The sequence below is a fragment of the Chiloscyllium punctatum genome, chromosome 27 (genome assembly GCF_047496795.1).
Source record: "Chiloscyllium punctatum isolate Juve2018m chromosome 27, sChiPun1.3, whole genome shotgun sequence".
In the NCBI taxonomy this organism is placed as follows: Eukaryota; Metazoa; Chordata; class Chondrichthyes; order Orectolobiformes; family Hemiscylliidae; genus Chiloscyllium; species Chiloscyllium punctatum.
In genome coordinates this window covers 14333334-14357922 of record NC_092765.1, presented here as the reverse complement: position 1 = coordinate 14357922, position 24589 = coordinate 14333334, and the positions used below count along the sequence as shown (strand labels likewise).

Sequence of the window (24589 nt, the reverse complement as noted above, 5' to 3'; positions counted from 1 at the left end):
AGCAGGATGACCAGCAAAAGTGTCAAAAGTTAACTAACATTTGAGTGTGAAATTTAGAAGTTTGGAGAATTAGCGAGAAATTGCAATGGAATCAGAAAGCCACCCAAATGTTTGAGGTGCACGTTCTGAAATTTTCATTTACTCTGCAGCACTTATTTAAAGAAATTCTACCCAGGTAACTACACAGATGTGCTCGTGGCTCTAAAGGCATTAATTTATTCAAAATTCCAGGGTTAAGCTGAAAGTTATAAACGTTCAGTCACAATGACAGTGACATGGCTTTGTCTGAAGCAGTTCACAGCAAACCTTGGCATTGTTAACAATTTGTTTTAAGTTCCAAAAACACCTCAAGACTCAAAACTAATTAATTAAATGGAGTTAGAATATAGGAGCCAGGTTAGCTGAAAAGAAAACTAAAGACCTGTAATGTTAGGGAACATACTGAAGGTGCTGCTTAATAAAGCGTCTTCCATTTATCATGCAAAGAACAGTCTCAGATCCACATAAACAAAGGAGTACAAAAAAATGCAGATTTTAGAGCAATTCCATAATTTATGAGTGCAGAAATAAGTGACTAGGCTTTTAAAACTGCACCCCACAATCAAAGCATTGCAAGGACTAATTTAATTCACTTACAGAAGATTAAAATTATACTTTGAGACAAAATAAAAATCAGGGTGTAAAACTAGAACATATGCCATTTCCATAATTTAAAGTTTTATAGTGAACTGGTCAAACTACATTTGGAGCACAGTGTACATTTAAAACAGTAGAATAGCAACATTTACACCCCAGACGAACTGGGGAGTAACATTTGTAAGAAAAGGTCTTGGAGCCAAAATGTTCGGTTTAAACCAGAAATTGATATAAAGATTAAATCAGAAGATTTGAGGGCACACTGGCATTTGCAAGTAGTGAATTCTTATGAACAAGTAACCAAACAACAAACCTTTGAAAATGCTAACAGTGTAAATGTGTCTCTTCACACTACTGAAATGCAAGAGCGAATCCCAAGTAGGCCGATTTGCAATCAGGAACTGGGGGGGTCTTTTTTTTTGACAAATAGGAACAGGCAGTACTTTGACATAGATCAGCAAAACCAAACTTGACCAGCAGGAAGTTTTACTGGATTAAGAGATTTGAATTTGGCTACTGTTATGCTCTCAAATTACTAAACAGTAATTCAAAGCACGTGTTAAATTCATACAAAAGCAACAATTCGGTAGTTACAGCAAGAGATAGATTACCATTTAACACCCAATTGCAATTAGAGTTTTGGAAGACTGCTCTGACTCAAGCTATCTGGAATGTTAGCAGATAGAATGGCACAGTATTTTAACCGAACAGCCTTAGTTGATAAATTTAATTCATTTACAATGTAAGAACGGTGATTTAGGAAATCCATTCATCGATTTCTGAGCATCCATCAAAAGAATCAAACTTGTTTTACATGGTTTGGCGCAGCCTAGTGTTGGAACTGAAATTACATTTCCAGAGATCACACTTTCCGATGCGTCGTGTGGGCTTTAGGAGATGGGAGCAAACGAATGCGTGACCTTTTGTCTTTTACGAGAAATAATGCCGCGTGTTAAACCAAAACTCGCTATTTCCCAAAATTGAGAGAAAGAAAGAAAGAAAGAACGAAAGAAACGTTTAGCGACAACTACAAAAAAAGAGAGTAGCTTTGTTCACCCAAAGTAAGGATAAGCAGAGAGCCGGCTTCCTCTGGAAAAATTCCAAACGACTACGCATGTTAAAAAGAATCCCCAAAGTTGCAAGCAAACTCTGCAGAGCAGTTCATACAAACTGTCCCGCCACCCCTCCAAACGAGGAGGGGTGGGGGGAGGAGGAGGAGGAGGGGTGGGGGGGGAGGAGGAGGAGGGGTGGGGGGGGAGGAGGAGGAGGGGTGGGGGGGGAGGAGGAGGAGGGGTGGGGGGGGAGGAGGAAGAGGGGGGGGGGAAAGGGAGGAGGAGGATGGGGGGGGGAGGAGGATGGGGGGGGGAGGAGGAGGATGGGGGGGGGGGAGGAGGATGGGGGAGGAGGAGGATGGGGGGGGGAGGAGGATGGGGGGGGAGGAGGATGGGGGGGGAGGAGGATGGGGGGGGGAGGAGGATGGGGGGGGGAGGAGGAGGAGGAGGATGGGGGGGGAGGAGGAGGATGGGGGGGGAGGAGGAGGATGGGGGGGAGGAGGAGGATGGGGGGGGAGGAGGGGGAGGAGGAGGATGGGGGGGGAGGAGGAGGATGGGGGGGGAGGAGGAGGATGGGGGGGGGGGAGGAGGAGGAGGAGGATGGGGGGGGGGAGGAGGAGGAGGAGGATGGGGGGGGAGGAGGAGGATGGGGGGGGGAGGAGGAGGAGGAGGATGGGGGGGAGGAGGAGGATGGGGGGGGAGGAGGAGGATGGGGGGGAGGAGGAGGATGGGGGGGAGGGGGAGGATGGGGGGGAGGGGGAGGGGGTGGGGAGGGGGGGAGAGGGGGGGGGAGAGGGGGGAGGAGAGGGGGGGGAGGAGAGGGGGGGAGGAGAGGGGGGGGAGGAGAGGGGGGGGAGGAGAGGGAAGTGGGGAGGGGGGGGAAGAGGGGGAGGGGGGGGAGGGAGTGGGGGAGTGAGGGAGTGGGGGAGTGAGGGAGTGGGGGAGTGAGGGAGTGGGGGAGTGGGGGAGTGGGGGAGTGGGGGAGTGGGGGGAGTGGGGGAGTGGGGGAGTGGGGGAGTGGGGGAGTGAGGGAGTGAGGGGGAGGGAGTGAGGGGGAGGGAGTGAGGGGAGGGAGTGAGGGGGAGGGAGTGAGGGGGAGGAGGCGGGATGGGGGGAGGCGGCGAGGGGGCGAGGCGGGATGGGGACGAGGCGGGATGGGGACGAGGCGGGATGGGGACGAGGCGGGATGGGGACGAGGCGGGATGGGGACGAGGCGGGATGGGGACGAGGCGGGATGGGGACGAGGCGGGATGGGGACGAGGCGGGATGGGGACGAGGCGGGATGGGGACGAGGCGGGATGGGGACGAGGCGGGATGGGGACGAGGCGGGATGGGGACGAGGCGGGATGGGGACGAGGCGGGATGGGGACGAGGCGGGATGGGGACGAGGCGGGATGGGGACGAGGCGGGATGGGGACGAGGCGGGATGGGGACGAGGCGGGATGGGGACGAGGCGGGATGGGGACGAGGCGGGATGGGGACGAGGCGGGATGGGGACGAGGCGGGATGGGGACGAGGCGGGATGGGGACGAGGCGGGATGGGGACGAGGCGGGATGGGGACGAGGCGGGATGGGGACGAGGCGGGATGGGGACGAGGCGGGATGGGGACGAGGCGGGATGGGGACGAGGCGGGATGGGGACGAGGCGGGATGGGGACGAGGCGGGATGGGGACGAGGCGGGATGGGGACGAGGCGGGATGGGGGGGGGAGGGGGCGAGGCGGGATGGGGGGGGGAGGGGGCGAGGCGGGATGGGGGGGGGAGGGGGCGAGGCGGGATGGGGGGGGAGGGGGCGAGGCGGGATGGGGGGGGGAGGGGGCGAGGCGGGATGGGGGGGGAGGGGGCGAGGCGGGATGGGGGGGGGAGGGGGCGAGGCGGGATGGGGGGGGGAGGGGGCGAGGCGGGATGGGGGGGGGAGGGGGGGGAGGGGGCGAGGCGGGAGGGGGCGAGGCGGCGAGGCGGGAGGGGGCGAGGCGGGAGGGGGCGAGGCGGGAGGGGGCGAGGCGGGAGGGGGCGAGGCGGGATGGGGGGGAGGGGGCGAGGCGGGATGGGGGGGGAGGGGGCGAGGCGGGATGGGGGGGGAGGGGGCGAGGCGGGATGGGGGGGGGAGGGGGCGAGGCGGGATGGGGGGGGAGGGGGCGAGGCGGGATGGGGGGGGAGGGGGGAGAATGGGGGAGGGGGGAGGGGGGAGAGAATGGGGGGGGAGAGGAGATTGGGGGGGGGAGAGGGGAGATTGGGGGGGGAGAGGGGAGATTGGGGGGGGAGAGGGGAGATTGGGGGGGGAGAGGGGAGATTGGGGGGGAGAGGGGAGATTGGGGGGGGAGAGGGGAGATTGGGGGGGGAGAGGGGAGATTGGGGGGGGAGAGGGGAGATTGGGGGGGGAGAGGGGAGATTGGGGGGGGAGAGGGGAGATTGGGGGGGGAGAGGGGAGAAGGGGGGGGGAGAGGGGAGAAGGGGGGGGGAGAGGGGAGAAGGGGGGGGGAGAGGGGAGAAGGGGGGGGGGAGAGGGGAGAAGGGGGGGGGGAGAGGGGAGAAGGGGGGGGGGAGAGGGGAGAAGGGGGGGGGGAGAGGGGAGAAGGGGGGGGGGGAGAGGGGAGAAGGGGGGGGGAGAGGGGAGAAGGGGGGGGAGAGGGGAGAAGGGGGGAGAGGGGAGAAGGGGGGGGAGGGGGGAGAGGGGAGAAGGGGGGGGAAGGGGGAGAAGGGGGGGGGAAGGGGGAGAAGGGGGGGGGAAGGGGGAGAGGGGAGAAGGGGGGGGAGAGGGGAGAAGGGGGGGGAGAGGGGAGAAGGGGGGGGGGAAGAATGTGGGGGGGGGAAGAATGGGGGGGGAAGAATGTGGGGGGGGGGAAGAATGTGGGGGGGGGGAAGAATGTGGGGGGGGGAAGAATGTGGGGGGGGGGAAGAATGTGGGGGGGGGAAGAATGTGGGGGGGGGGAAGAATGTGGGGGGGGGGGGAAGAATGTGGGGGGGGGGAAGAATGTGGGGGGGGGGAAGAATGTGGGGGGGGGGAAGAATGTGGGGGGGGGGAAGAATGTGGGGGGGGGGAAGAATGTGGGGGGGGGGAAGAATGTGGGGGGGGGAAGAATGTGGGGGGGGGAAGAATGTGGGGGGGGGAAGAATGTGGGGGGGGGAAGAATGTGGGGGGGGGAAGAATGTGGGGGGGGGAAGAATGTGGGGGGGGGGAAGAATGTGGGGGGGGGAAGAATGTGGGGGGGAAGAATGTGGGGGGGGGAAGAATGTGGGGGGGGGAAGAATGTGGGGGGGGGAAGAATGTGGGGGGGGGAGGTGGGGGAAGGGGGGGGGAGGTGGGGGAAGGGGGGGAGGTGGGGGAAGGGGGGGAGGGGGGGGGAAGGGGGGGGAAGGTGGGGGAAGGGGGGGAGGGGGGGGAAGGGGGGGGGGGAAGGTGGGGGAGGGGGGGGGAAGGGGGGGGAATGTGGGGGAAGGGGGGGGAATGTGGGGGAAGGGGGGGAAGGTGAGGGGGGGGGAGGGGGTGAGGGGGGGGGAGGGGGGGGGAGGGGGGGGGGAGGGGGGGGGAGGGGGGGGGAGGGGGGGAGGGGGGAGAGAAGGTGGGGGAGGCGGCGGGGGGAAGGTTGGTGAGAAAGGGAGGAAAGAGAAAAACCCAAGAACCTTAAACTGGGTAAAAAAAACGAAAGAAAAAGTTTCAAGAATCTTCTAAAGTATACCCACAATATATATCTTAAAAATGAAGAAGGGAGAGAATAATTAAAGCATTAGTAAAAACTTCAGACAAGAATGGAAACAGTAAATTATTGCTGAACAAACGTCTAAAGTCGGACCGTGTGCCTTAAAAAAAAGAAAGGCAGGGGAGAAGGTTTTGCCCTCCTGGTGTGTGTGTGTCTGTGTGTGTGTGTGTGTGTCTGTGTGTGGGGTGGGGGGGGGGGGGGGGGTGTCCAAGCTTCGGGACTGGGGAGAGAGGGTGCGGGCGGCGCCAGGAAGGAGCGGTCGGGCAATAATTGTTTTCATTAAAAAAAGAAAGGAAGGGGAGGGAGGGGAAAGATTTAAACTCCACTTCAAATCCTAGCCAACTTTTCCCCCCCCTCCTCTCTCGTTCCCCCCCCCCCCCTCCTCTCTCTGACGGGGTTGGGGGGTGGAGAGGGGGGGGGGGGGGGGGTGATTGTATTTTCCCCGGAGGTGGTGGTTTGACCAGTGACCGTCCAGTCGCTGGGCCCCCCTGACTGACTGACTCCTGAAGGGATACTCTGGAGCCCTCTTACCTTCATCCAGCAGCCGCTCCAAATGCGTGAATATCCCACAAAAGTTGGGCAGACTCGACATTAATTTCTTGTCGTTCATCAGCTGCATTAAATAATCGGGAGTCGGTCTCGGCTTCTCCTTCGTTTCCATTTCCCCCACCATAGTTCTTATCGTTTTTTTTGTTTTGTTTTATCCTCCTCTTTTCCCCCTGTCTCTCTCTCTCTCTCTCGTGCTTCACTCGGTAGATTTAGATGTAGGAATATCTACTTATACACATGTAGAGATTTATCGAAAACACTTCGAGGTTTTGGTTTTTGTTCTTCGCTAGTTTGAAGTCGACCTTCCTCACACTTTCAGCTCCCGGGCGCCGTGTCTTTTTCTTTTTTAAAAAAAATGTTCTTTTATTTTATTTTTTTTTCCCCCCCCCTCAACCGCGACGGCGACACTCTCTCGGCCGCCAGCCCGCCCTTAACTACCCAGATCCACCGAGCCTGCTACCGAGCCGCCTGACGTCTCCCCCTGATTGACGGGCCGCTTCCTCCAATCGCCCGCCGCAGTGCGCCCACCCTCAGCCCGCCGCCCGTCCAATCGGAGGCCGTCTGCCGCCGGGGGGGGGAAGGGGGCGGGACGTGCCACCACACAGCAAGTTCGGTTGTGGCGGTGCGGCTGAGGCCACGCCCCCTTCCCCCTTTCTCATGCCCCACGCTCTCCCCGACGCTGCGCATGCGCCCTGCTGCTGCCTGACAAAAGCACAGAAGACAAATTATTGCCTGTAGATTGTTTTGTTTTCATTCCACTGCGCTCTCTCTCTCTCTCTCACACACACTCACTCACTCACTCTCTTTATTCCTTCCTTCCCTCTTCCCCGTTTTTCACAATCTGAAGCAGCTCACATGCGTGCATAGTTAGCAAACATTTCTATCTTTCTCCTGCAGTAGCATTTTTGAGAGACGTGCAATTTACAGCTGTTGTGCACGATAGCATTTATCATTGCAACCAGTCAGAAATTAAGTGACTGTCTTGGATTTTTGACAAAATTGATTGGTGCTTTCTGCAGTGCATGCCATAACAGGTCATTTTTGTTTCTTCCTCTCAGTGCATGCCATATATTATAAATTCTTGTCTGGATAATATGCTCCTAAACCTGTGCCTAATTTTCACTGGTATTTTCTTGAGATAGCCTTTTTACTTTTAAATCTAATTCAAAAGTGCATTTTATTCAGAGTTTCACACCACATTATTTTAATACAGACTGGACCTGTTGCAGTAAATTTAAGTCACCGATTGTGTGTTTGTTTACTATTCTAGATTTACTTGATTAATTTTGAATTGTCTCATATTGTAGCAGTCATATAGTTGAAACTTGATAATAGTAGCTTTCATCACCGGAACAAGTTATATTTTGGGCATTCATTATTTCAAAGGTATTCAAATGATAAGCTTTTGAATGTAGAAATTGCAAAATTTCAATGTGACTGGCACGCCTGAGTCCAGGAGATGCAATGAGAAAAGCTACTTGCTTTTAAAGCTGCAACATCATGAAGTGAATCTGTATCATATCAGCTTCAAGGTCAGTGTACTTTTCCTGAGGTTCAGTATCCAAAACGGAATGTATTGCTCCAGTTGGAGTTTGACAATGTTTCTGTTTAAAAACATATTACTTTTTCATGTTTTTAATTCCCCCACGACCGACAAAGGCCAACATTTTATTGGCCAACATTGCCAAAACAAACCACAGGAGGAACAACACCTAATCTTCCATCTGGGCACCCTACAGCCTGGAGGACTCAACATTGAGATCTCCAATTTGAAATAACCTCCCTCCCTGTCCCTTGACTCTCTTCCCAGCTCCTTACACTGCTCCTTGCCACGAACCAGATTCATTCCTCCCAATGACCAACCAGGTTGAACCCTTTACCTGTCTTCACCTATCCCCACTTCATCACCCTGCCCCTGCCTCCCCCTTAATCTGCAGCTCCCCTCACACCCACCCCCAGTCCTGAAGAAGAATTGCACCTGAAATATTGACTTCTGCATCTCCTGATGCGGCTTGGTTTGCTGTGTTCTTCCAGCCTCCTGCCTGTCTACCTTGGAACCCAGCATCTGCAGTTTTTTTTGTCTCCAACATTTTATTCAGTCAGATAATGTTGGCATTGCCAGTGGGGCCAGCACTTATATTATACATCCTTAGTTTTGCTCAATGAGGTGGTGCCGGTAAGCTGCCTCCTTGAATACAACTCAAGTGATTTTCTGGTACTCCTCAGAAGCTATTTAAGACTTAACAATGTTGTGAAACTGGTCTTAAATAAAGTTCACACCAGGTAATGCTGACAACATCTCCTTATTAAGAATGTTCAAGAACCAGATAGGTTTTGCAAGACCTGATCATTTCATGGTTTCAGCACTAATATTAGCTTTTTAATCCCTACTTTATGAATTGAATTTAAATTCTTAAGCTTCCCTTGTGGATTTGAACTCATGTTTCCAGGCCTCCAGATTATGAGTCTAGTAATACAACCATTATGGTACTGTACCCCTGAGTTTATAAATCTTTTGATCACTTCTTGTACTTGTGTATTATTGTTGAAAGTCTGTGCAAATATACATTCCTGATGAAGGGCTTTTGCCCGAAACGTCGATTTTCCTGCTCCTCAGATGCTGCCTGAACTGCTGTGCTTTTCCAGAACCACTCTAATCCAGAATCTGGTTTCCAGCATCTGCAGTCATTGTTTTTACCCTGTGCAAATGGACAACCAATTCATTCTGATATTCCACAATTCTTACTCCCTCACCATTAAGCAAGCAAAACGACTTATCCATCTCAGTATCAAAGTCTTTTTCATTTCTCTAATATGTAACTGCCATGGGGTTCATCCTTTCTTAGTCTATCTCTATTCATGTGTTGTAAATGGTTTTGTTTTAAAACAAAATGGCATAACTCCATATATTGTGATTTTTCACAATTATCATTAGCCAGCTACCTTCATGTCGGGTCTTTCATGCATTACTGTATACAAAACCTTTAAGAGGCCTTTACAGTCTGCATACCTTGTAGCGCAGCTGCAAGTAGCAAAGTGTACCATAATTGATGGTTTTATTGTCCGTCTGTACTAGTAGGGAGGAAGCTGTTACCAAGCAATGGGAATGGGTGCAACTACTCATATATTGATGTAGAAACAGGAGGAGGCAATTCCTACTCAAGCCTTTTTCATCATTCTATGAAACCATGGCTAATCTGTCTCCTAATTTCACATATAGTATCTGCTTTTATCACAGCATACATTAAATAAGAGTTGATGATGATGATAATAAGCCAGAATTTTCTTCTTGCCTTTTCTGCTAAAGTTGACTTCCTCAGTAACTATAGTCATGATTTTCTGCTGAGTGCAGGACAAATTTCTATGAAACCATTTTAACCAATAGGAAAATTTACCGTTCATACACTCCCTGCTGCTCACATTAAAATCTTTTCCATTTAAATTCAGCAACAAGGGTAAGTTTTTGAGTAGTGGCAGATATGGTATCAGCAATTTGTAAATAAATCCACTGCTATGCAGCAAGGGGAAAATCATATTCTTGAAAATGCAAAGTGTAGTGTGAAATAACAGGGACCAATTTTATGAGATTTTAGCACCACTGATAGAACTTGGCACTATGCCTATGTAATTAGTAAGATCAAACTCACTCACTAAAAGAAATGGCACATGATTTGGGGGAAGAGAAATGAGGATTTGCAACAGGAATGGCTGACTGTGCCTTCAGTCCCATGTACGACTCACCCCTTTTAAAGTGTCACCTACAGACACCAGCCAGACATTCAACTCTTCTTTCTGTATCATTGCGCCCACATTCTTTTAATTGTGATTGCAATTAATCAATCCAGTTTTTTGTACGATCACTACCATCCCTTCCTTATTCCTGGTCAACCACAGTCCTTAGGAGATTACTGCATTTCCTGATTTTATTCTTGCCAGTTAAATGTGCTAAAGGCAAAGTTTTCTGGGCAACTTTTCAATCTGACAGTTGCTTGTTGAAAGCAAGGTCTTCTGTCATAAAACTTGACTCATTCTGCCCTCAGATCTGCCAACACAGGCAGATTTGTGACATGGGCCAGCTCAATACATTTTTACTGAATTCATAAAACTGTGGATGTAGTGTAAGCTGATGCTTTATACAAAGGTATCATAAGACAAAGGGCTATTAGCACTTTTTCACAATGACAGTGCATGACTATTTAGTAAAATGGTGACATAAGTCTCAGTATTCAAATTTTGGAACATTCCATGTGTTAATCATGTACAATATGCTGATATGAGCATAAACGTCATAATATTAATACATGCTACAGGCGCATAAGTAGTAGACTGACCACTTGAACCTCATTTGCCTGGTTGAATGGTGATCATGCAAATGATGCTGAGACTAGTTTCATCAAATTCAAATTTCTTTATATGACAAATTTAATCACCATTTGAATGTGCCATTCAACTGTAAGAGCTTAGGTAACTGGAATTGAGATTATACAGCAGAGATAATATACTGCATACTCTTTGAATAAAGTTCTCCTTCACATATCATTGATATTCACTGAAACCAGTATAACAGAAGAAATCTTTTGGACGTGTGATTCATTACGTGATTTTTCCTTCCTGCGCCCCGTATGCAGTGCTCCCATACCATCTGTTCCTTAGTTATTTCCTTCAGTTAAAGGCTTGATAGCAGTGTTTGTTGACAAAAACAAAAAGATGGATGCTGAGATTTTTTTTGTCCCTGGAAATAAAGCTTTTTGCTTTGCTACAGTGTGAAAAGTCAAAGGTCATGGTGTAACACATCATCAAGCTTGAAAAGCATAGGAGGTGAACTGCAAAGTAAGACCAGGGCAAATTTTCTGATTTAAAATCTAAAGATTACAGGAAGAAGAGAAGACTGGTTTCCACATGTATTCTTAAACTTCAACGATACAAGTTAACCCTTTCAAAGGGACAGCTTATTTATCTCCTCAGTCTTTCTTGAGTAAAAATTCACCATCACATCTTACAGACTGCATTGCCAAGTTACTTGTCTGATCCTGCAGCAATCTCTGGAAACTAACAGAAAATCAGCAAGTACAGTTTAATTAGCATCAACCTCTGAGTTTGAAAAACTTTTAGATTGTATAGTTGATGACATTATACAGCGCCAGTGACCTCCTGGATAATGCACTTGCTTTAGGAACACAAGATTTCATGGTTCAAGTTCTACCTGGGATGACTTTAAGTTTCTGATTCTGTTTTGTAGGCAGTGAGGGAGTGCAATTAGCTAAATTGTCCTTGCAGAGAACAAGCATGAAATCATGGACCAAAAGGCCTCTTTCTGTGCTGTAGACATTTTAGGATTCTAATAAATTCAGAAACTGTAATGCATTTTTAGCATTGAAGCTGTTATGACCTATCGAAGACCTTTGGAAGAAGCCATGGTGAGGAAATTGTGGGACTGCACATCTTCATTTTCAGTCCACTTAAATTAATGGACAGAAAATCAGGAGGCATGTAAGTGCATTTGAACATAATATAGTCTAAGATTAGAGGATTTTGGAAGAGTGTTCCTACATATCAGACCAAGATGATGGTTCTCTGCCATTGAAAATGGAAGCTGGAAAAGGGAGACAACAATGGAGTAACATTCAACCACATAAGTGCTAGGCAATGACCATCTCGAACCCGAGAGAATCTAACCATCGTTTCTTGACATTCAATGGCGTTATCATCACTATATGCCCAAACGTCAATTCCTGGAGGTTACCATTGACCTGAAACTAAACTTGACCAGCCATATAAATACTGTGCATAAATACTGTGGCTACAAAAGGAGGTCAGAGGCTAGGAATACTGCAGTAACTCACTTTTTGACTCATTAAGGTTTGCCCACCATCTATAAAGCATAAATCAGAGGTGTGATGGAATATACCCCATTGGTCTGGATTGCAGCAGCTCCAAAATCACTCAAGATGCTTGACATGATCCAGGACAAAGCAGCCATCTTTACTGATGCATCTAAAAACATCCACTCCTTCTAGTAGCAACACTCTAACAGAAATTCACAAAAGCCTCCTCAGACAGCACTTTCCAAACCTGTGACCACTTTCATTTAGAATGACAAGGGCACCATATGCAAGTTCCCCTCCAAGCAACTGACCATCCTGACTTGGAAATATATCATCATTCCTTCAGTGTTGCTTCATCAGAAACCCTGGATCTGTCTCCCTAATGGCACCCTCCTGTCTCCCGACACCAATGCTGCTGCTGCTTCCTATATTATTTAATGCAAAATCTAGAGGGACCATGAGGACTAGGAGTTAAGATTCACCAGGACTCATAATGTGGAGGTTAGGATGGTACATCATTCAATTCAGAGCTGACCAGCCCAATTCCTACCCTGGTCAATTCTGGTTCATTTTGAAATTCTACAAATGTAGAATTCTCATAGTCAATTTATTTCTGCTTACTGCAACCTTAGACTACCTGACTTCAAGAAAGGGATTGACTTTCTCCTTTGTGGATGGAAGTGAGATTGGCTTTTGGCCTGCTTTTGTTTGGGTTGGTGACTTTAAGCCAATATCATCTAATTTTAAGAAAAACCCTCTGGATGCTAGAAATCTGCAATAAAAACAGAAAATGCTGGGCAGACAGTACTTTCGGAGAGAGAAACAAGAGTTAACGTTTCAGGTGGGTGTCCTGTGGTCAGAATTTGAAGCAGACTGAAACAGCCACCCTGTTTTTCTCTCTCCACAGATGCTGACTGTCCTATTGATCCTTTCATGTGTTCCCTGTTGTTATTTCAGAGTTCCAGCATCTGCAGGATAAATACAGGTTGCTGTGTTGTTGATAATTAGCCTTCCCGAAAGGTTGCTTTGATTTCAATTAACCCAGTGGCACTGGCATGGGAGATCACACAAGGTATGTTGTCAAGTAGAGATTAATTCATAGCTCCTTCCTATGGGAGAGAAGTATAGCAAGGTGCCGTAAAGTTATATAAATTATTGTCTCTACTCTCCCCTCAGAATACAAACTCATCATTTGGTGTAGTCTGTTGGAGTTCCTCTACAATGGACTAATTTCTTAATCAGTTCCAGATGAAGCCTTTTGACAGTGAGGATACATAGCATCACTTATGCAAACTTTGTACTGTTACACCTGCAAAAGCACTCCAAGCAGCACAGATTCCCTTTAAGCCCACAAAGCATTTACTTGATAATTGCACTTTTCCTTGCTTGCCTGTTTGATTGTCCATATGTCTAACTGATGAAGGGCTTATGCTCGAAACGTTGACTCTTATGCTCCTCGGATGCTGCCTGACCAGCTGTGCTTTTCCAGCACCACACTTTTGGACTCTGATCTCCAGCATCTGCAGTCCTCACTTTCTCCTCTGTGGGTTTTGCAATAGAAGGTGGAAATCTATTGTCAATCCACAGACCAAATCTCCCAAATATCAACACTGCAGCTGCTTACTTTATTCAAATAATGCACTCAGAAGCAACTGGCTAAAGGAATCAGCCAATTTGGAAAGTTAATCTCCCCCCCACTTTTTGAATAAGCTGAGCACAGTTCTCTGGATAAAAACTTGGAAGAACTGTGCATGGTGTAAATCAGAAACAGAAACAGAAATTGCTGGAAAAGCTTACATCTGGCAGCATCTGTGGAGAGAAATTAGAGTTAATGTTTCAAGTCGAGTGGCCCTTCCTCAGAATTCTTGCAGTTCTCTGGATGTTTTCTATTAAAAATACCACTCTGTGCTTTGGTGTGGCCCTTCAGTGCAACTGGCAGATTAATTCTAATCATTAATCTGGTATTTTCTGAAATGTTTGGTAGTTGTGATCCCCAGTGAGCCTTGAATCATGGACATTGTTATTCCATTATCCCTGTCAATAATATGCTGATCTTATAGATAGTCCTTCTTTAATATTGTCTTCTCCTGGGTGTCCTACGCCTTTGGTAGCCTAAGTGTTTGACCCATTACATGAAAGTGTTGTAGCAGCCATGATAGTAACAAAAGTGGCTTTGTTGGGTTTGATAATGAATTAATCCCATCAATAGCAGTTCTGAGCCTATAAGTATGCAGCTACTTTAAATGATTGGACACTTGGTCACTTTTGTGGGTGGGTATTAAACCTACTGTTATGGGTATGTAAATCTTCACCCACAAGGACTAGCATGTGCATAGTGTAACCATTTAATTACTGTATCTGATTAGAACCCTGGAAACATTAATAGCTGGAAAGTCAGCCTCACATATCTTGCATCTTGAAGGTAGGGTGGGGAATATCAACTTTTAAATGGATAATCAATATTTTTATTGCAGAATCAATTCAACATTTGTAGGCAATATTGTTCCTTGTATATAGGGTCATGTTATTCACAACTTTTCACTTGTTATATGAGTTATTTAATAAAAGTCATTCATTGTCAAGATAATATGAGAGTTTGGTATAGTTAAAGGCGAGGCATAAAATCAATTTAATGTTAAACAGAGATGCAGTGTTAAACCAATTCAAACTGTTTTTTTTCTACTACTGATATTGTTTCAAATATAATTCTAATTCTTAGAAATACAATTGTTTGGAAGGACAACATTATGAATTTTCAAATCTTCATCATTTGTTCTTTTCCAGAGATGTTGTTGTCTAGTTTAGTAAGCATGACTCGTATGTGGGGATCATGTATTTTATGTTAATGAATGCGTCTTCCCCTCCAAAGCGCTCGAATACCTCCAGAGTTTCATTTATAAGATCCCCAATATTTTCTCGTTTCTGCTGACTGTAGATGATGCCGTCTCCAGAATTTACTGTGGAATGAAAAGGAAGGGACAATGAGTTCAGGGATTAACAGTATGTATCACATATCATTATATTCTGCTCAAGAAATGCTCTGCTTAGGGTTTCCGTGAAAAATCTACAGAAATAAATTCTTGCAGTAGAGCTAGACTGTGGACACAGAATTCTGTCCTGGGCCAGGGTAGACATTTGGATAAACTTTGGAGAGGGAAGGGTGGATGGCCAGAAAAATGGCTCCCTTTTAGTCCTATTATGGAAAAGAGTGTGATTCCTTCAGGCAGGGTGGGGTGGTGTCCTTCTGCTCGTATTACCTCCCACTCTGAGAAGCCATGATAGAGGGAATTCATCGGGTTCCCTGCAAAACTCTGTCCAGTGTGTTTTCAGGAAACTGCAGCAAATGGATAAGGTGAATAGCCAAGGTCTTTTCCCCAGAGTAGGGGAGTCCAAAACTAGAGGGTACAGGGTTAGGGTGAGAGGTGAAAAATTTAAGAGGCACCTAAGGACAACGTTTCACACAGAGGGTGGTGCGTTTACAGAATGTGCTGCCAGGGGAAGTCATAGAGATGTACAGTACGGAAACAGACCCTTCGGTCCAGCTCATCTATGCTGTCTAGATATCTGAAAATAATCTAGTCCCATTTGCCAGCATCTCTCTAAATCCTTTGTATTCATATAACTATCCAGAAACCTTTTGAATGCTGTAATTGTACCAACTTCCATCACTTCCTCTGGCAGCTCATTCCATACATGCACCACTGTCTGTGTGTAATAGTTGCCCCTTACGTCCCTTTTATAACTTTATCCTCTCACCCTAAACCTATGCTCCCTAGTTTTAGACAAACCTACCCCAGGGAAAAATACTTTGTCTATTTACCATATCCATGCCTATCATGACTTTATAAACTTCTATGAGGACATCCCTTAGCCTCTGATGCTCCAAGGAAAACAGCCCCAGCCTATTCAGCCTCTCCCTATAGCTCAAACCCTCTAACCCTGGCAACATCCTTGTAAATCATTTCTGAATCTTTTCAAGTTTCACAACATCCTTCCAATAGGAAGGAGACCAGAATTGCATTCAATATTCCAAAAGTGGCCTAACCCATGTCCTATACAACTGCAACATGACCTCCTAACCCCTATGCTCAATGTTCTGACCATTAAAGGAATGCAAACCAAATGCTTCTTCACTATCTTATCTCCCTAAGACTCCACTTTCAAGGAAATATGAACCTGCATTACAAGGTATTTTCATTCAGCAACAGTCCCCAGGACCTTACTATTAAGCATATAAGTCTTGCCTTGAATTGCCTTTCCAAATTGCAGCACCTCACATTTATCTAAATTAAACTCCATCTGCCACTCCTCAGCCCATTGGCCCATCTGATCAAGATCCCATTGTAATGTAAGGTACAATGCTGTCCAGACACCTCCAATTTTGGTGTTATCTGCAAGTTTACCAACTATATCTCCTATGTTCACATCCAAATCATTTACATAAATAACGAAAAGTAGCAGACTTCACACTAATCCTTGTGGCACACCACTGGTCACAAGCCTCCAGTCTGAAAAGCAAACCATCACCACCACCCTCTGTCTTCTACCGTTGAGCCAGTTCTGTATCCAAATGGCTAGTTCTTCTTGTATTCTATGTGATCTAACCTTGCTAACCAGTCTCCCACGAGGAACCTTGTCAAATGCCTTACTGAAGTCCATACAGATCACATCAATCTTCTTTGTTATTTCTTCTAAAACTCAATCAAGTTTGTGAGACATGATTTTCCGTGCACAGAGCCATGTTGACTATCCCTAATCAGTCCTTGCCTTTCCAAATACATGTAAATGCTGCTCCTAAGGATTCTATCCAACAACTTGCCCACCACCATTTTCAAACTCATGGGTCTATAGTTCCCTGGCTTGTCCTTACCACCCTTCTTAAATAGTGACACCATGTTAGCCAACTTCCAGTCTTCCGGCACCTCACCTGTGACTATTGATGCTACAAATATCTCAGCCAGGGGTCCAGCAATTACTGCTCTAGCTTCCCACAGAGTTCTTGGGTGCATCTGATCAGGTCCTGAGGATTTATACACTTTTACGCGTTTTAAGACATCCAGAACCTCCTCCTCTTTAATATGGGCATTTTTCAAGATATTTATTTATTTATCACTATTTATTTCCCCGTGTTCTATATTTTTTACATCCTGCTCCACAGTAAACATTGATGCAAAATACACATTTAGTATCTTCCCCATCTCCTGCGGCTCCACACAGATTGCAGATTTTTAAGGGGCTCTATTCTCTCCCTAGTTACCCTTTTGTCCTTAATGTATTTATAAAATCCCTTTGGATTCTCCTTAAGCATATCTCAATCCCCTTTTTGCCCTCCTGATTTACTTCTTAAGTGTACTCCTATTGCCTTTATACTCTTCTAAGGATTCACTCGATCTCTGCTGTCTATATCTGACATATGCTTTCTTCATTTTCTTGACCAAAACCTCAATTTCTTGAGTCATCCAGCATTCCCTGCACCTTCCAGCCCTGCCTTTCACCCTAACAGGGACATACTGTCTCTGGACTCTCATGAACTCATTTTTGAAGGCTTCCCATTTTACCTGCAAACATCCGTCCCCAATGAACTTTTGAAAGTTCTGCCTAATACCATCAAAATTGGCCTTCCTCCAATTTAAAGATTAATCTTTTCGATCTGGTTTATCCTGTTCCATTTCTATTTTAAAACTATTGGAATTATGGTCGCTGGCCCCAAAGTGCTTCCCCCACTGACACCTCAGACACTTGCCCTGCCTTATTTCCTAAGATTAGGTCAAGTTTTGCACCTTCTCTAGTAGGTACATCCACATACTGACTCAGAAAATTTTCTTGTACACACTTAACAACTTCCTCTCCATCTAAACCCTTAACACTTTAGCAGTCCTAGACTATGTTTGGAAAGGTATAATTCTCTACCATAACTACCCTATTATTCTTACAGATAACTGAAATCTCCTTCCAAATTTGTTTCTCTATTTCCCGCTGACTACTGGGGAGTCTATAGTATAATCCCAAAAAGGTAATCATCTCTTTCTTATTTCTCAGTTCCACCCAAATAACTTCCCTGGGCATATTCCCAGGAATAGTTGAAAGTGTGGTGCTGGAAAAGCACAGCTGGTAAGGCAGCATCCAAGGAGCAGGAGAATCTACATTTCAGCCATAAGTCCTTCATCTTGCTGAAGGGCTTACGCCCGAAACATCGATTCTCCTGCTCCTCGGATGCTGCCTGACCTGCTGTGCTTTTCCAGCACCACACTCTTAACTCTGATCTCCAGCACATGTAGTCCTCACTTTCTCTCCTATATTCTCAGGAAGATCCTCCCATTCCCTGCCTCTGCCCCTCCTATCTTGCCCCCTCTTTATATTCTTCCTACAGCATTTGTAAATTGTAACATTAAGCTGGTGGAGGCTGGTACAATTACAACACTTAAAAGATATCAAGATGGTTATATGAATAGGAAAGGTGTAGAGGGATATGGACCAAATGCTGGCAAATGAGACTAGATTAATTTAGGATATCTGGTCAGCATGGACAAGTTGGACTGAAGGGTTTGTTTCCATGCGATACAACTCTATGACTCTAAGTGAAATCTGAGGGAAGACCACAAAATTGATGACCTTCAACTTTATAAACAGAAACTGCCGTCCAACATATTTGAAACAAAAATTACCAGTACTGGAAGAGCTCTAATGTTCCATAGGTCAAACTACAGCCGATCCTCTGGGGGCCATAGATGTTTCACTGTTAATAGCTGATGTGTGTGAGTGTCTATAAAAGAATGTGAGAGTGTGAGGTAGGAGCAGAGTGCATCTGTTAGATGAGTAGTACAGAATGGGGTTGCTGTCTCATGTGGGAAAGCATGCTTGGAGGACAGTTGACAGCGTAAAGGGCATATTAAAACAATATTTCCATGCAGTTCTTCCATATGATTAGTATCTTGTACCGTTACGACTTCTATGCTGGGGGAATGGTCTCCCACTGTTATTTGAAATGGGTCCCTTAAATCAAAACAAGTTTGAGAACCAATGTTATAGACCATTTACAGTTACATGAATAGAGCAGAAGTGATCAATATGCTCAGGTGCAGTCATCTTAACAATGCGCACGTCTGCACCCCCACAACATGGGATAAGGTTCAAGACTCTGAAGATCATCAGATACAAGGTTTACTCTGCCACATTTTTGCCAGCAGACATCATTGCCATGTAATCCAGACTTGCGTTGGTGAATCTCTACTAATGTTATACCATATATAAGAGGTAATGGGGAATTGGTTAGCTCAATTGGCTGGATAGCTAGTTTGCAATGCAGACTGACACCGACAGTGCAAGTTTGATTCCTGCATTGACTCCTGTTGCCAGGAGAACCCTCCTTCTTGACCTCTCCCATCACCTGAGGTGTGGTGATCCTTAGTTTAAACCACCCAGTCATCTCTCTCTAATGAGAGAGCAGTCCTATGATCCAGGAGGAATACAGTGACTTTACTTATACATAAGACATATTGTGGGCATAGCTGTGTAATCGTTATGCTACTGAACTAGTAATCGGTGGGTTTGGAGTAAAAGTCCAGAAAATGCCTGTTCAAATCCCATCAAAGCATTTTGAGAATTTGATTTCTGTTTAAAACGTTAAAAGCAGGTATTGGTAAAAGTGAATCGGTCATCAAGCTTTGAGTGTCCTTTTGGAAGAAATCCTGCCATCTAGTCTTGCTCATATGTGACGACCTGTTTCATACCAATGTGGTTGTCTCATAACGACCCCCCACAGTGGTCTGGTAAGCCATTCAATTGTAGCAGTTTCTATTCAGCTGGTCAGTGAGAAGACACAGCGTTAACTTTGCAGGATGACTAAGAAAGCCAGTGGTGACCATGTTCCAAAATGAATGAAAACATTAACATGTCACCTAGCAGCTTGAATATATTTGTCTCCATAATCATGTGGATTTAGAATTTTAATTGGGCGTTGCTCATCACTGTGATTATTCTCAATCTTTAATCCTCATAACTAGTTTAAATGCACAGTGATTGTCTACTCTTTTTGCAGAGCCAATAGCATCTGTTGAGTAAGATAATTTCATCTGTAAAACTGCCCCATGCCTCAGAGTTTGGTTTATTCTAGCCTGGGTGCTGCTAACTAGATCTCTGCTTCTGGTTAGGAGCATCAGCGGAGATGATAGTGCCATACTGATATCACTGGAAGCCTAGGTTATTGCACTGGGGTCAACAGCTAGTGAAATTTCAATTCAATTAACATAACTGGAATATAAAACTTGCCTCAGTAATGGTGATCATTTTGTTGACTAATGTCCTGTGGCTGTCTATCCCAGAACCATGGTAATGTACTTGACTCTTAACTGTCCTCTAAAATGGCCCTAGCAATTCATGAGTGGCTCTAAATTGGCAAGAGCTGGCTTTCACATTTCATGAAAGAAAAGAAAATATCATTCCGGTTGTTGGGGCTGGACCAAATGGAATTAGCATAAGAAAGATTCTTACAAACAGTGAGCTATTGTTAGCGACAGCGCTGGTTTCCATGTATTTTTATTAGTTGTCTAACATCCACACCATTGCACAAAGGACAGAATATTAATTGCCCATGTAGCAAGTGACGAAAGTTATGTACTGTGTTTGTCAGAAATATTTTAATTGCTTTTCATTCGCACAAACCTGGTGCCACTTGTGACCAATCTTCCTCTTAATTACAGTGTTTGTGGATGTAGTTGTAATTTCTTTCACTGTTTTCTACCCTGCTAATCTTTATTATGTCCTTTTGACATCATAACTGTCAATCTAGACATTACAATATGCGGAATTAGTTTATGTACTGTATCTATAAACTTATTTCTCTCAAACAAATTCATATCGTAGCTAGGACAAAATCTATATTTCAATTACCGCAGTGGCAAGAATTCACAGCTTCAAAAATTAACAGTAATAAAAATAATATTAATTCAATTTGATGTAGTTTAGTAAAGGGCAAAATTGTAAACCAAATATAACGTACCCATCATATTCAGTCTTAATATTGACTTGAGCAGTCAATTTTTACCTTGTTTGTTTCTGTGTACAAACACACATCACTGCTGAACTTCATACAGTAAAACAAATACTCTCAGTTGTACCTTTTAAACACTGGCTTATGTTTGATTACAACTGTGAAATGGCAATTCCTCGAAACATAATAAGATTCCTTAATCTCTTGAAACAAATCGAACTTCATTCCATTCATAAGAGGCAAAACTGGTGTGTCAGTGTTTGAATTCCCTGAGACAAAAATAATTACCAGAGACTCATCAACTTTATCATGAAACAAGTCAATTCCTCTGTTAAAACCAATGACTGAAGTCAAAGAAACATTTTAAAATTTGGTTTCCATTTTTGTTTGCCACAGGTTTTGCATTGATGTACAGAATCTTGTCACATCCATTCAATTTGGCACTAGCTGCAAAAATGCATGTAAACTTATGCTATTTTAATCATCACATGTGGGATATAAACATGACATTAAAACCAAGAAACAGATGTAGGGCATTTGTCGCAATAAATATAATTTCTTATTCATTGAATGCACTACAAAAAAAAGAAGCAAGGTCTACATTTTTACTTTCAATGTCTCCCTCTCCTCTCCTGATGGTACTGATACTTACTGGAAACATAGTTCCAGGATTGTTTTCCAAATCCTCCATGTCTGGCCCCTATAGCCAGTATTCATGTGTGAACTCAGTCTCACATATTGACAAGGCTACTTATTACTGAGGTAAAAACAATGACTGCAGATGCTGAAAACCAAATACTGGATTAGTGGTGCTGGAAGAGCACAGCAGTTCAGGCAGCATCCAACGAGCAGCGAAATCGACGTTTCGGGCAAAAGCCCTTCATCAGGAATAAAAGGGCTTTTGCCCGAAACGTCGATTTCGCTGCTTGTTGGATGCTGCCTGAACTGCTGTGCTCTTCCAGCACCACTAATCCAGTACTTATTACTGAGAACAACACCACCAATTCCATTTTGGTCGCCTCTGCACTGGGGAGATACAGTACAGACTGGAGGACAGCTTTGTGGAGCAACTGTCTTCTATGTGCAAAAAAGGACCCCAAGCTTCGACTTTCCTGCCACTTCAACACACCACCCTTTTCCCTATCCAATATCTCTTTCTCAGGCTTGCTGCTGTGCTCCAGTGAAGCTCAGTACAAGCTGGAAGAGCAGCACCTCATTTTCTGTTTGGAGACCCTGCAGCCTTCAGGGCTGAAGGTCAAGTTCCATAATTTTAGGACCTGCCCACTCTCTTCTAAGTTCTTTACCAACCTTCACACCCCAGGCTTTGTTATGACATGAGTTACTTCCAGCACCGCCAATTCAGGTTCACTTATTTATGGTCCCAATTATCACCTTTAGTCTCTCCCTGACATATCACCTTCCATCCCTTTGTCTGCATAACTGCAGTACTCTTTCTCTGGGCTCCATCTCTATCAACATATTCACTCCTCCTCTCCCCCTTCAGCTAATATATAACCTTTCTCAAGATGCAATTAGTTCTAAAGAAGGGTCATTGAAACTCGAAACATTTACCCTGCCTTCTCTCTGCAAATGCTGCCAGATTGCTGAGTTTCTCCAGCGATCTCTGATTTCTGTTACAGCAAAATCCAATCTTGATCTCCCCCAGCAAAAATAGACACCGGGTAACAATCAAAACAGGAAACCTTTGATGACTATTGTGACATAGCCAATAGTGCCCAAAATGCTATTGCAACTGAACTGAGACATTGCATCATACATCCAGCCATTTTGAGCTGGACTGTCTGATATTCGAGGTAAAATCAATGACTGCAAATGCTGGAAACCAGATTCTGGATTAGAGCATTGCTGGAAAAGCACAGCAGTTCAGGCAGCATCCGAGGAGCAGGAAAATCGATGTTTCGGGCAAAAGCCCTTCATACTCGATCAAATTCTGCCTCTTATCTACCAGGCTGAGATGGCATCATTTTCAGATGGGGATTCTCCTCCATGATATTCCATTATTGTTCTCAGGGGGTACAAATTATTTTTAAGTATCTATCCCGAGCTTGCTATTTGAAGCATTAAACCACAGGTATTTAAATGACAGGGGGCAGAAATATTGGGACTATAATGCAACGTTAGCTGACTGCACGTGAGCCAACAGCAACACAATTGCTGAATGGCAAACATGGACTGCAAGTTGTCATCATCATCATCATCCTCACTGGTGGACCCTCGCGCACAAGAACGACTTTCTTTCACTTTCAGGGTGAGTCCATAGGTGGCTGTACAGACTGATGCAGCTACTGCAGGCTCTGTTACACTTGGGGCAGAAGATGGTTGTGAGAAGGGGGTGGGTGGAGTGTTGGTGTGGCAGTGCACTCCTTACTCTGTTTTTGCCTGGCTTCCCCTTTATCTCAACAGCAAGTCTTGAGGTGCTCGATGCCTTCCTGGATGCTCCTCCTCCACTTTGGCCCAGTGATTCCCAGGTGAGACGTGGAATGCCATACTTCGCAATGAGGCCTTAAGAGTAACCCTGAAGCACTTCCTCTCTCTACCTGGGACTTGCCCACTGTTTTGGAGCTGGGAGTGGAGCACCTGCTTCGGGAGTCCCATGTCGGTCACGTGGACGACGTGCCCAGCCAATCACAGCCGATCAAGGGGGATGTTGACCTGGTTGAGGTCGCTGGTATTGGTTTGCTGTCTTCCCAGCAGATTTCCGGGATCTCGCGGAGGCACTATTGGTGGTACTGCTCCAGCACTTGAGGTATCTGCTATAAACAGTCCATGTCTCAGAATCATATCAGAGGGTTGGGAACCACCACAACTCTGTATATCACAAGCTTGATGTTGGATCTAATATTGTTATCCTTGAACATCCATTCCTCAGGCAGCCAAAGGCTATGCTAGCACATTGGAGGCAGTGCTGGTTCTCTTCATCAATAGCTGTTTTGGCTGACAGGACAGTCCTGAGGTACTGGAAGTGGTCAACATTCTCTAAGGCCTCCCCTTGGACCTTGATGACCAGGGGAGCTGCTCCATAATGCTGTGCCAGGTTATTGGATGTTCATCATGGTGGATGCTCAGGGTTAGACTTTGTATGCCTCTGTAAAGGTGCTGACAATGGCCTGGAGCATATCCTCTGAGATTGCACATGCACAAGCATCATCCACGTACTGCAGCTCGATGACAATGGTTGAGGTGACTTTGGGTTAAGTTTGATGGAGATTGAATAATTTCCCGTTGGTTCCGGAGGTTAGCCCCACTCCAGCTGGGAGCTTGTCGGCAGTGAGGTGAAGCAGTGCAGCGAGGTAGATCGGGAACAGTGCTGGGGCAATGACACAGCCCTGCTTGATACTGGTCTGAATGGGGAATGGGTCAGTGGTGAAGCCATTTAGCATTACCACGATTTTTATGTCATGGTGCAGCAGGCGAAGGATGGGGATAAACTTCATGATGTAGCCAAAGCAGAGAAGGACATTCCATAACACTTCCTGGTTGACTGCATCAAAGGTCTTTGTAGGCCGTGTGTAGGGGTAGGTTTTTTTTCTCTGTATTTCTCTTGCAGCTGTTCCACATTGAAAATCCTATCTGTTATGCCCCTCCATGTCCAAAAGCCATGCTGTGATTCCAGGAGGAATTCCTCAGCCACAGGGAGGAGATGGTGGAGGAGGACCTTGGCAATGACTTTTCCAACGGTCAACAGAGGGAGGTTCACCTGTAGTTCGGACAGTTGGGTTTGTTCCCTTTATTGAAAATGCTCATGACTGTGGCTGTCCCAGAATGCTCTCCTCCTTCTAGATGTGGCAGACAAGGGCATGTAGCTGCAGCAGCAACT

The 24589-nt window shown here is 46.0% G+C and overlaps 2 protein-coding genes across 12 annotated transcripts in view; both read right to left on the bottom strand.

Moving 5' to 3' along the window:
* qkia (QKI, KH domain containing, RNA binding a) overlaps nt 1–6385 on the bottom strand; it is a 105109-nt gene extending 98724 nt beyond the window's left edge. For 4 of the 9 annotated variants that reach the window (XM_072548129.1, XM_072548130.1, XM_072548132.1 and 1 more), the window contains exon 1: nt 5920–6382. In XM_072548129.1, coding sequence (XP_072404230.1) covers nt 5920–6061 — 142 coding nt within the window. In that variant the 5' untranslated portion in view covers nt 6062–6382. Of the gene's footprint in view, nt 1–5919 lie in introns of all 9 variants that reach the window. The other 5 variants (XM_072548128.1, XM_072548134.1, XM_072548131.1 and 2 more) reach the window with 4 other exon arrangements.
* Nucleotides 6386–13455: 7070 nt separating this feature from the next.
* The window catches only part of pacrg (PARK2 co-regulated), a 279295-nt gene continuing 268161 nt past the window's right edge, over nt 13456–24589 (bottom strand). For 2 of the 3 annotated variants that reach the window (XM_072548124.1, XM_072548127.1), the window contains exon 5: nt 13456–14719. In XM_072548124.1, the coding sequence (XP_072404225.1) occupies nt 14559–14719 (161 nt within the window). In that variant the 3' untranslated portion in view covers nt 13456–14558. Of the gene's footprint in view, nt 14720–18427; nt 18526–24589 lie in introns of all 3 variants that reach the window. The other variant, XM_072548125.1, reaches the window with a different exon arrangement.